Below are 12,410 nucleotides of genomic sequence, written 5' to 3'. Positions count from 1 at the left end.
GGGGCATAATCACATTGTTTCTGTGATTCTGTGCAGTGATGGCCAGCTGTCTTCCATCTTCCAGCTCTGCCTTTCCCCAACAGTCAGACTGGGAGATGCTTTTATACCTCCCAGCTCTTAATTCATGCTTTTCTCATAGTCTTAGTCCCATGGTAGAACAAGTATAGGTGTGTGAGTGTCTTCTGGCCTATCCAGGCAAAGGGAAGCTTCCCTTTCCAGTTTCACTAAACTATAGTAAATAAATAATAATGCTTTCTTTAAAACAACAACAAACTACCAGGAACCCCATAGGTAAATTAATAAGTCATCTAGAAACAAAATGCAAAAATGACAGTTTAGATTCCCAAGGCAGTGTTTTGTGTAGGCCTTCCCCAGAGCATGTGGACACTGAGTGAACGCTATCACACAATGAGCTTCAGTGCCTAAAGGACCAGGGGCATGGCCCATCATGTCCCTCCCTGAGAAACAGATTCCCTGCTGTGGGAAACAAACCTCTGTTACCTGTGGTAAATCAACACTCTGGATATAATGGACACTCCAAAGAGAGGTTCCATCCCAGGCTCCAGGACCACAATTACAGATGGAACCTGTCATTTGCACCCCAGACTCACCCAGCCTGCTTCTTCATTGTCCTCTCTGTTCTCAGTCTTGGGTAGTGGCCTCATCCCACACTCACTTACCCAGTCACAGGCTCTAGAAGTCATCTTCTTCCTTGCCTACCTCACCCTCACCGCTGCCAAACAGATTTGCAAACCCTAGATCTACATGCATCTCAGGCCCTTCCCCACCCTGCCTTCCCCACTGCTACCACCTTGATGTGGCCTTTTATCCTTTCTCTCCAGGAGCTCCTAACTCATCTCTCCCCTGCAACCTCACTGCCTTCCAATCTATCTGTTACGTCCAGGGTCAGGTTCCAGCCCATGCTAAGGTCGGAGGGGAGTGGGTGGATACCTGAAAGAACACGTGGGGTTGGGGGTGTGCATAGGTGGGTGAAAGATGGTTTTATTCAGCAGCAGCTCTCTCATCAACAGCTCTCCTAATGCTGTCTGCTCTGTCTCCACAGCTTGAGCCGTGGCCACCATGCACATATGCATGGATGGCTCTCCCTTGCCTTCAGGGTCAGCAGCTTAACTCTTTCTCTCTCTGGTCATGAGCTCCTGTACAGTGTCAGCAGGGCAGTTATGCCTTTTACAGACAGTAGTGGCTTAGAGCCAAGTGGCGGCCTTCCATGTTACGGTTACATGGTTGTGGTAACAACTGCATTTATACACCTGTGCTCTAAATTCAGGGTTACTCTGGCCTGGATGTCCGCCTTGGCCTATCCTTGACCAAAGCACATCCTTCATGCAGTGGCACAGGAATGACTTCTCTGAAAAGTCAATCGAATTATCTCCCTCCCTTTGACAAAAATCTGTCAGTAGCTTCTCCTTACCGTCAGGATATGGTCCCAACTGCTCAACCTGGCATACAAGAGCCCTGCCCATCTGTCACCCTTGTGTCTCCCAGTCCTTGTGCCCCTCAGATGGCTGCCACATCCTCCGTTACATCATCCCTCCCACCTCTGTCCCCTTGCTCTTATACTCGGATCCTTTAAGACTCAATGGAAGGCTGGATACTGTAGCTCACACCCGTAATCCCAGCACTTTGGTAGGCCGAGATGGGAGGATTGCTTTAGCCCAGCAGTTCAAGACCAGCCTGGGCAATATAGTGAGACCCTGTCTCTACAAATACAAAAAATTAGCCAGGTATGGTAATGCATACCTGTGGTCCCAGCTACTTGGGAGGCTGAGGTGGGAAGATCACTTGAGTCCTGGAGGTTGAGGCTGCAGTGAGCTGTGATCATGCCACTATACTCCACCTGGGCAACACAGCAAGATACTGTCTCAAAGAAAAAAAAAGACTCAATGCAGGTATCACCTCTTCCTAGAAGCCTCCTTTGTACTAGACCAGACGCCCCATGCTGCCTGTATATTCTCAAATCCCGCCATGAATAGACTTAACTTTGTATTTCACTGCATGGCACTTACCTGTTTATGTATCTGTGCCCCTCCCCTTCCCACCTGCCTGGGCTCAGATTACCTTAAGGTCAGGGACACGGATTTGTCTTTCTGATCTGAGCACCGAAAAGAATCCTGTTCTATCACATTTCCTCAATAGTTATTGGCAATAACTTATTCATCAAAATTACTAATTAACAAAAGCACTTCTTCCTGGAACAAACTGGATTCCAGATGATTCCTCTCCTCACACTAAGGATGCACAGGCACTAGGCAAATAGCGCCACAGCAGGTGCTTTAGTGACTGTCCACAGTGGCAGTGTTGAGGCACTGTGAGACCTTCAGTAGCTTCAGAATCATCAAAGAATGGACGCATCCATCAGATGTAGTGTATGGATATAAGATTACGTGCCCCATATTCCCTTTGTTAACACAGTAATCCTATTTCACTTTTTTTTCTTTCCCTTTTGCAAGAGCTGAGCTTCTTAAACTAGCTTTAAGTAATAAAGTTACAGTACTTAGCCTCAAAACTGTAGGTCCTTTTAACTGCTGGTGAAGAATAAGATTAGACGAAGGAAATGTTCGCCTTTTCTCTGTAGCCAAGTGTTTCTTGTTTGAGAGTGAGTCAGTTCAGAATTTGATCTAACTGGGGCCAAGTGTTTTTTCTCTTTCTCTGCGATAACTGTGGCTTCCCAGAGTGAGTAATCACGCACTGTTGGGGGCCAAGGAGTATGGGGAAAGGCCCCGGGGAGTGACATCCAAGATCTGCAGACTTCGCCTTTCCGCAGGCATTGGGTTGTTCTGTTGCATTTCCTCAGTAATTATTAGAAATAACACCATCAAAATTGCTGATGAACAAAACCACCTCTTCCCCCAACAAGCAGGAATCCAGATAATACCTGTCTTCACTCAGAGGATGAACAGATGCTCATTAGTTTGTTATTATTACAGACTTTCGTCTCTTTAGAAAGTTGGAATCTAAATGTAGACTATGATCTTCCCCTACTCAACCTGCATACCTGTGGTCCCAGCTACTTGGGAGGCTGCCTTCCTGACATGTCTGCAGATAATTTATATGTTTTGCCTGAATGCACTGGTTTGGCTCTTAGACTGCCTTTTTGGGCTCTTTGATTGTCTCAGATGAGTAACCTGGTGGCCTCCCAGATAATGAACTATGCTGATGTCAGCTCCCGTGCCAACGCCATTGAGAAATGGGTGGCGGTGGCCGACATCTGCCGATGCCTGCACAACTACAACGGCGTGCTGGAGATCACCTCGGCCTTAAACAGAAGTGCCATCTACAGGCTGAAGAAAACCTGGGCCAAGGTCTCTAAGCAGGTAAGCCTCAGCATGTGACACATCCTGCTGCCAAGAGGATGAGAGGCTAGGAGATGGGAGCCAAGTTAAGTATTACTAATTAGGAAATCGCTAACTGAAATGAGTCACTCAGTTGCCAAAGAAAGGTGCCAACATGGGTAATTACAGTCCTCTTACCACTTAATTGATTTCATTCATGTGCATTTCTAAAACAGTTATTAAAGCATTTTGGAGGACAGCCACAAAAAATGTGGTTGTCAGTCAAGAGTTGTTTCCTGAACTATTTCAGAGGGTACACTGACTCTGAGTAAGCATACTTATATCCAGCTGGGTTCATTCTTTCTCTCCCAAAGTGAGGGTGCAAACTCCTTGAGGCCAAAAGCCAGGGACAAAAGGCCTCAATGTTCACCTTTTCCTTTCTCATTCATGTAGTAGATGTAAAGTTTTAGCATAATGACTTAGAAGTGTAGAAATGTAATTTTCGTTTTCTTTCATTAATCTCAGCTTGCCTATGTCTTTCATTTTCACTCAGATAATTTTGAGATTCAAACCGAATCATGATTCTTCCCCTGCCCTTTCTCCTGGCCTTCTCCCTGGATGTTGGGTGCCCAGGGCATCTCTGGGCTTCTGGGCACCTGTCAGCTCCTCTGGCCTCCTGTGATCATCCTTTGCTGATTATTCATTGGGTGCAGGCTGCTGTGAATTGCCTGTACCTGGTGTCACCTGGCCTGCCTGCCCCTCCCAGGAACAATGCATAGTGATTGCACCCTGGGAGCGTGGCTGACCTCTCCACCCTTTCAGCCCTCATAGGCTGGGTCTGGGGTGTGTCTTACCTCTGTGACAGCCATTCTGCCTCGTGGTGGTCCCTAATAGACATGTGAATTCTTCATTATTAGATGACTACCTTGGCCCTCTCAAAGGGCCTTGGGGGAAGTTTTGAGGCTCCTCCATGTCCCATTGGTGCCAGAGGGTAGGAGAGTCTACATCAGGCCCTCTCTGCCTGACCCTCCCCTGCCTTGCTGTGGACACCCAGAGTTGGTGAGGAGAATCTACAGAGTGCCACCTTCAGGGTCCCAAACCAGAAGATCTAGATATGTTCTGCTGACATGGCCTAAAAACTGTTTTATCACCCCCCTCTGAGGATTTAAGCCCCTCTCCAGAGACACGCCTTATTTTCTTACTCTTTTCTGTCTTCCTTTGGCCCTCCAAGCCTTTCCCTTAATGTAGGAGAACAAGTTAATTTCTCCATATAGCAGGAAACCAAGCCTAAGTCATATCTGGCACCTTGCCTTCCCCCACTTATTTCTTAGTAAAAATGCAGTGCTCTGAGAATCCCAAATTCAGCCCCTTAGAACTCAGGAGTCCTCTTTTCTGTCAACAATGGCCCTGGTAAATAACAGCCGCAGTTTTACAAATACTGGTTTAAAAGGAAAAAAAAACTTTTATTTTGAGATAATTATAGCTTCACATGCAGTTGTAGGAAATAACGCAGAGATTCCCTGCACTTTACACCCAGTTTCCCCAGCGGCAGCATCTTGCATTACTGCAGACAGTATCACAACTAGGAAATGAACATTGCTGCAATCCACCAGTCTTAATCAGATTTCACCAGCTATCACCAAGGGATTCCTAAATCTTTCCTAAGAAAATTTCCAGGCCCGCTTTGTAGTGAACTTAAGTGGTATTCTTGTTCTGGATAGGATGTGGGTTTAGGGATAATGGAACTGATCATGAAATAGAGATGATGAGACTAATATGGAAATGATTGTTTCAAAATGTGAATATACCGTCTGTAGAAGTTCTAAATACGATATTAGCATTTCAGTCACATTACAGGTCACTCACAGTGCCCTTCGCATGGGCTAATGGACTGTCCTCCAGAGAGGCTGTCTCCAGAGCCAAGCACCTTACTCCAGTCATGGTAGGTAGAGCCTGTTTGCAGATATGCTGACACGTTCGGTGATAACATCTGCCGTGCAGCTGTCCCTTTTCTGCATCTGAGATCAGGCGGGGAGTTGTTCAGCGGGCCTGATAATCTGCACTCTGGAGCCCACAGATTGGTCTGTGGCTATAGGACAGGTTGTACCTTTGCAACTTTTTTGAGCAAGGTTAGCCCTGGACCAAGCAGGTGGTCTCAGAGCCCTCAGACATCAGAATTAGGAAGACAGCTCTTTGCCTCTCAGGAGGCTGTGCAGCTCCTCTCCAGGAAGGACAAAGAAGTTTGAGGACCCTCAACCTGGGCATTCCAAGTTCTTCTCCAGGTAGGACCTGGATCCTCCATGCACAGCCAAGCTGCCTGGATGTGCATGGAGGATCCCCAGGAAGGAGTTATCATACCCAAGGGCTACCCTACCACTCTCCTATATTCACAGAAGAAACCCCAGACCGATGTCAACAACAATGCTATTTCTTAGTAATTATCGGTTATACTTTTCTAACAAATTGATGAAGAAGATCACAAAAGGAAGGATCTATAGTAGAGGACATTGCTCAGTCAATACCAAAGCAACCAAATGGAGATTAACACTCAAAAGGGTTCATCGCAAAAACTGTCTGACAGGAGACTTCTCCTTTAAGATTCCATGTTCACCCTGGCACGGTGACTCATGTCTGTAATCCCAGCACTTTGGGAGGCCTAGGTGGGTGGGTCACTTGAGGTCAGCAGTTTGAGACCAGCCTGGCCAACATGGTGAAACCCCATCTCTACTAAAAGTACAAAAATTAGCTGGACATGGTGATGGGTGCCTGTAATCTCAGTTACTCAGGAGGCTGAGGCAGGAGAATTGCTTGAATCCAGGAGGCAGAGGTTGCAGTGAGCCGAGATTGCACCATTGCACTCCAGCCTGGGCAACAGAGTCAGACTGCATCTCAAAAAAAAAAAAAAATCTATATTCAACATGTGCTTGTCACTTTTTTTTTTCTGGAGATCTGTCACCCAGGCTGGAAAGTAGTGGCGCAATCTCAGCTCACTGCAACCTCCCGGATTCAAGCGATTCTCCTGCCTCAGCCTCCTGAGTAGCTGGGATTACAGGCGTGCGCCATTATGCCCGGCTAATTTTTGTACTTTCAGTAGAGATTTCAGCATGTTGGCCAGGCTGGTCTCAAACCCCTGGCCTCAGGTGATCCTCACGCCTCGGCCTCCCAAAGTGCTAGGATTATAGCCATGACCCACTGCACCTGGCCTACTTGTCGATTCTTTAAGTGCCTAAATTTTCTGTCTATTGCAATTTTTCTTTCTACCCATTTTCCCTTTTTTTTAGCTAAATGTGTAGATATAGGCACTTCCTCTTCTCCATATATTCTTAACATTAAATGTAAACATAATGTCCTGTCTCTACCTCATAAGAATCATATCACACTATGACCTTTGTTCTGGCGAAGGTATCAACACCTGCCACCAAAGAAGAGAACTGAACATCTTTTGGCAATTCACTGTCTTTTTAAACCATAGTATTTTCATGACTCTTAAGTTTTTTCTTTTCTTTTTAGACAAAAGCTCTAATGGACAAACTTCAAAAGACTGTTTCCTCTGAAGGAAGATTTAAAAATCTTAGAGAAACCCTTAAAAAGTATGTCTATCTTAATTATTAAATTATTCATAATTCAGAAATATATGTAATGTGTAGAGTATGCAAACAGTGACTAACCACCTACTTTGCTTTGAAAAGAAAAATAAATGGGAAACAACTTACATCATCTAGGTATTTTTCTGATTTTTCCTTATCATTTGGAATGCTGTATATACAGTAATTGTCTTATGGATAGACTCATGGTATACAGATTAAGAATTAAGAAGGTAATACCACCATAATAAAGCAAACTATCTTTCACTGTAAGCACAATGATTTCCTGTGAGTTTTATTTAAATATTCCAGCACCTGTTGATTATTATTTTGGGTTTTTGGTTTCTAGATCCTTCCCTCTCTACACACACACACACACACACACACACACACACACACAGGGAGAGAGACAGATGGATTTTTCTGCAGCTGGTTTTCTCATGATCTACTACATGTACTTACTCTGGAAAAACATGAGTCCTGTGATGGTATAAGTGAAAGCAAGACTAAGACTAATAAAAATGATAGCAACAACAGCAAGAATAGTATAAGAACTAATTACCAAAATATTTACTAAGTGACAGTTTCATACTAAGTGCGTGATGTATCTGATGTAAGCCTCATAACCCTGGCTGGAGCGCAATGGCACTATCTTGGCTCACTGCAACCTCCACCTCCCACGTTCAATTGATGCTCCTGCCTCAGCCTTCTGAGTAGCTGGGACTACAGGCATGCACCGCTGTGCCTGGATAATTGTTTTCAGTAGAGATGAGGTTTCACCATGTTGGCCAGGCTGGTCTCCAACTTTTGACCTCAGGTGATCCGCCTGCCTCGGCCTCAGAGTGCTGGATTAGACACATGAGCCGCTGTGCCCAGCCTGAGACAAGCTTTTCTATTTCCATTTTACAGAAAAGCAAATTGCAGTTCAGAGAGTGTTCCCAGTATCACTTAGTAATTGGTCAAGTTGGGATCTGAACCCAGCTCCTCCTGCATCAAAAGCCCATGTGCTTAGCCTCAGGCCTCTGAGAAGACCAAGTATACCCAGTTCTCTCTAAAAACTAAACAACAGTGTCTCACCTTAGCCTGAATTGTGATGTTGAGTCTATACTTTCTAAAACAATTAAGTACCAATGAAAACAGAGAACAAATTTTTACCAGTGCAAAGCTCTAATTGCATGGATTTTCCCATCTAGTTCATTAAGGCTGAATGTTTGATTTAAAGAAATAAGACCATAGATGTTTTCCTCCAACTGCTACCCCTCAAAGAAGTGTGGGCAATTTACAAGTACTGCAAACAGTTACTGCTAGCAACTGCTTTGCCTTTATCTCTAAGATATCCTGCCGTTTGAATATGCCATTTTTTTTTTCAAACACGTAGTAAAGCATGAGCGGTGATTTTGTATTATATTCTATTGTGAAATGTGTTTAAAATTCTGCCTATCATGAATATGCTTCTGAAACTGAAATAAAAAGAGTTTGTTCTTCAGGATCAAAGCAGCACAGTTGCTTCCAGTTTAATTTGGGGAGGGAAATAGACATTTATTCTAATGAGTCTGAGAACAGTGCCTCTTGGTCTTGCAGTTGTAACCCTCCTGCTGTTCCTTATCTTGGGATGTACTTGACAGACCTGGCATTTATTGAAGAAGGAACACCAAACTTTACTGAGGAAGGCCTTGTCAATTTCTCCAAAATGAGAATGGTAAGTATAATTTCATAATTAGCCTGTTTCAGTGGCTTTAGAGGTTTATAGAGAAGAGGCTAAGTAAGAAAAGTCAATGTCTTCTTTTAAAAAATTTTTCTTTTCCTTCTTTCTTTCTTTTTTTTTTTTTGAAAAAGAGTCTTGCCCTGTCACCCAGGCTGGAGTGCAGTGGTGCAATCTCAGCCCGCTGCAACCTCTACCTCATGGGTTCGAGCAAATCTCAGCCTCCTGAGTAGCTGGGATTACAGGTACATGCCACTATGTTCAGCTAATTTTTATATCTTTAGTAGAGAGGGGCTTTCACCATGTTGGCCAGGCTGTTCTCGAACTCCTGACCTCAAGTGATTTGCCCGCCTTGGCCTCCCAAAGTGCTGGGATGACAGGCCTGGCCCAATGTCTGCTTTTTAATCTCGAGGTGGAAGAGGTGGTGGATCCAGCTAATACCCAATATGGGCTGATTGAGATTTTTGGTTATGAAATCCTTGCTTAAACCGATGTCTAGAAGGGTTTTTCGAATATTATCTTCTAGAATTATGGTTTCAAATCTTAGGTTTAAGTCCTTAATCCATCTTGAGTTGATTTTTATATAAGGTGAGAGATTCTTTTATTCTCCTACATGTGGCTAGCCAGTTGTCTCAGCACCATTGGTTGAAAAGGGTACTTTCTGGGCCAGGTGCGGTGGCTCAAGCCTGTAATCCCAGCACTTTCGGAGGCTGAGGCGGGTGGATCACAAGGTCAAGAGATCGAGACCATCCTGGTCAACATGGTGAAACCCTGTCTCTACTGAAAATACAAAAATTAGCTGGGCATGGTGACGCACGCCTGTAATCCCAGCTACTTGGGAGGCTGAGGCAGGAGAATTGCCTGAACCCAGGAGGCGGAGGTTGCGGTGAGCCGAGATCATGCTGTTGCACTCCAGCCTGGGTAACAAGAGTGAAACTCCATCTCAAAAAAAAAAAAAAAAAAAAAAAAGAAAAAGAAAAGGGTACTTTCCTCACTTTATGTTTTTGTCTGCTTTGTTGAAGATCTGTTGGCTGTAAGTGTTTAGGTTTATTTCTGTGTTCTATATTCTGTTCCATTGGTCTATGTGCCTGTTTTTGTACCAGTACCATGCTGTTTTGGTGACAGTGGCCTTACAGTATAGTTTGGAATTAGGTAATGTGATGCCTCCAGATTTGTTCTTTTTGCTTAGTCTTGCTTTGGCCATGTGGGCTCTTTTTTGGCTCCATATGAATTTTGGAATTGTTTTTTCTAATTCTGTGAAGAATGATGGTGGTATTTTGATGGGGATTGTGTTGAATTTGTAGATTGCTTTTGGCAATATGGCCATTTTCACATTATTGATTCTACCCATGCACGAGCATGGGATGTGTTTCCATTTGTTTATGTTATCTATGATTTCTTCCAGCAGTGTTTTGTAACTTTCCTTGTAGAGTTCTTTCGACTCCTTGGTTAGGTATATTCCTAAGTATTGATTGAGGAGATTTTTGGCAGAGCCATTTCAGTATCCCCAAGGGGATGGGGAATCCAAGGATGACTCCTTAAGACTGGCCAGTGATAGACACTTGCTGAAGGCTTCTTGATGGACAGCCAGGTTCTTTTTTTTTTTTTTTGAGACACAGTCTGTCACTGAGGCTGGAGTGCAGTGGTCAGTGGCATGATCTTGGCTCACTGCAACTTCCACTTCCTGGGTTCAAGTGATTCTCATGCCTCAGCCTCCTGAGTAGCTGGGATTACAGGTGCATAACCCCACACCAGGCTAATTTTTGTATTAATAGTAGAGACGGGGTTTCACCATGTTGGGGCCAGGCTGATCTCGAACTCCTGATTCACCCATCTCAGCCTCCCAAAGTGCTGGGTTTACAGGTGTGAGCCACAGCGCACCCAGTCTGGACAGCCGGATTCTGAGCACTAAGCTAGAAGCAAGAAACGACAACACTCAGAGCTTGCCTTTCCCAAACCTGAGGCCACATAGTGCCAGCTGTTCCTGATTTTGAATTCAGTATCTTTTTACTTTTGGCATTTCAGATGCCTCCTTGAGAGGCAAGAAAGCACCAAGCATAGGGAATGGTCAGGCAGGCTCCACCTACCTCACTGGAGGAAGGGACTGAGCCCTCTGGGAAGAGGCCTCAGAAGAATGTGCTGCAATACAGGAAATACCATTCTTTGCTTGTGTTTTTGTCATTTTGTTTTCTTCTCTGTTAGATATCACACATCATCAGAGAGATACGCCAGTTCCAGCAGACTTCCTACAGAATAGATCATCAACCAAAGGTAATATTATGTGGCTACGAAGGAATTAATAAAGAAAAAAAGGGGAAATTAGAGAATTAGAAAACAACAGTAAATGGTGATTCAAAATACCAAAAGCTAGCTCATGGAAAAGACCAGTAAAATAGAAAAATTTTGGCAAGTCTGATTAAAAAAAACTAAATAAAAATTAAAAAAAAAAGAACATCAGTTCATCATCAAGTTCTATTGATTTTCCATCCTATATTTCTTGGGTCTTCACCGCCACCACCCTTGGTTCAAGCTGCCAATATCTGTTGCCTGGTCTACTTGCATTCACTCTAGAATGCAAAATTCATTCTACAAATGACAGCTAGGTAGAGCTCTGTGAAATGCAAAGTGGATTATTTTCTCCCTTACATAAAACATTTTCTTGGCTTCCCGTTTTTCTTAGGATTAAAAAAAAAAGCATCTTTGACATGACCATGAAGTCTAGTATTATATGGCCCCTACTTGTTTCTTAAGATTCAGTTCACATCATACACCCCCTTACCGTCTCCATCCCAGTCACAAATGGTCTTTTACCCCATTTTAAAATAGACTTTTCTTTTTTAGGATAGTCTAATTCATAGAAAATTCACAGAAAAAATTGAGAAGGTACTGTGTAGAGAAAATTCCCATCTACCTCACCGCCAGTGTCCCTATTATTATCTTACATTAGTATGATGTGTATGTTAGACTTAATGAGCCAATATTGATACTTTTTTTTTTTAAGTCAGAATCTTGCTCTGTCGCTAGGCTGGAGTGCAGTGGCGCTATCTCGGCTCACTGCAACCTCCAATTTCTGGGTTCAAGTGATTCTCCTGCCTCACCCTCCCAAGTTTCTGGGACTACAGGCATGTGCCACCATGCCCAGCTAATTTTTTGTATTTTTAGTGGAGATGGGGTTTCACCATGTTGGCCAGGATGGTCTCAATCTCTTGACCTTGTGATCCACCTGCCTCAGCCTCCCAAAGTGCTGGGATTACAGGTGTGAGCCACTGTGCCCAACCTGATACCTTATTATTAATTGAAGACCATAGTTTATTCAGATTTCCTTATTTTTTACCTAATATCCTCTTTCTGCTCCAGGATCCCATCCAGGACACCACATGTCATTTAATTGTCAAGGTTCTTTAGGCTCCCCTTGGTTGTGGTGGTTTCTTAGACTTTCCTTATTTTGGGTGGCCTTGACTGTCTTGAGGAATAGGGGTCAGGGATTTTGCAGGATGGCCTGCTGCTGAAATGTGTCGGATGTTAACTCATGGTTAGACTGGGGTTATGGGTTATTGGAAGGAAGACCACAGAGGTGAAGTGCCATTTTCATCACATCTTATCAGGGGTTATATTATCAACATAATTTATGACTGTTGATGTTAGCATGAATCACCAGGCTAAGGTAATGTTTTCTGGGTGTCTCCACTGTAAAGTTACTCTTTTTCCTTCCTTCCCATCCTGTATTCTTGGGATGGAAGTCACTATGTACAGCCCACACCTAAGGAGTGGAGAATTATGCCTGTCTCTCCTTGAGAGTGAAATAGCTGCATAAATTCCTTGGGATTCTTC

At 43.9% G+C, this 12,410-nt stretch overlaps 1 protein-coding gene across 3 annotated transcripts in view; it reads left to right on the top strand.

Annotated features, from left to right (window-relative positions):
- The window catches only part of RASGRF2 (Ras protein specific guanine nucleotide releasing factor 2), a 279,197-nt gene that overhangs the window by 258,111 nt on the left and 8,676 nt on the right, over nucleotides 1-12,410 (top strand). For all 3 annotated transcript variants that reach the window (XM_078365267.1, XM_035291267.3, XM_008991883.5), the window contains 4 exons: nucleotides 3,138-3,335; nucleotides 6,804-6,883; nucleotides 8,459-8,576; nucleotides 10,782-10,850. In XM_078365267.1, coding sequence (XP_078221393.1) covers nucleotides 3,138-3,335; nucleotides 6,804-6,883; nucleotides 8,459-8,576; nucleotides 10,782-10,850 — 465 coding nt within the window. The remainder of the gene's footprint in view (nucleotides 1-3,137; nucleotides 3,336-6,803; nucleotides 6,884-8,458; nucleotides 8,577-10,781; nucleotides 10,851-12,410) is intronic.

Source organism: Callithrix jacchus, chromosome 2, assembly GCF_049354715.1.
Source record: "Callithrix jacchus isolate 240 chromosome 2, calJac240_pri, whole genome shotgun sequence".
Classification (NCBI taxonomy): Eukaryota; Metazoa; Chordata; class Mammalia; order Primates; family Cebidae; genus Callithrix; species Callithrix jacchus.
The sequence above is the reverse complement of the archived record's forward strand: the minus strand, read 5'-3'. Positions and strand labels throughout refer to the sequence as shown.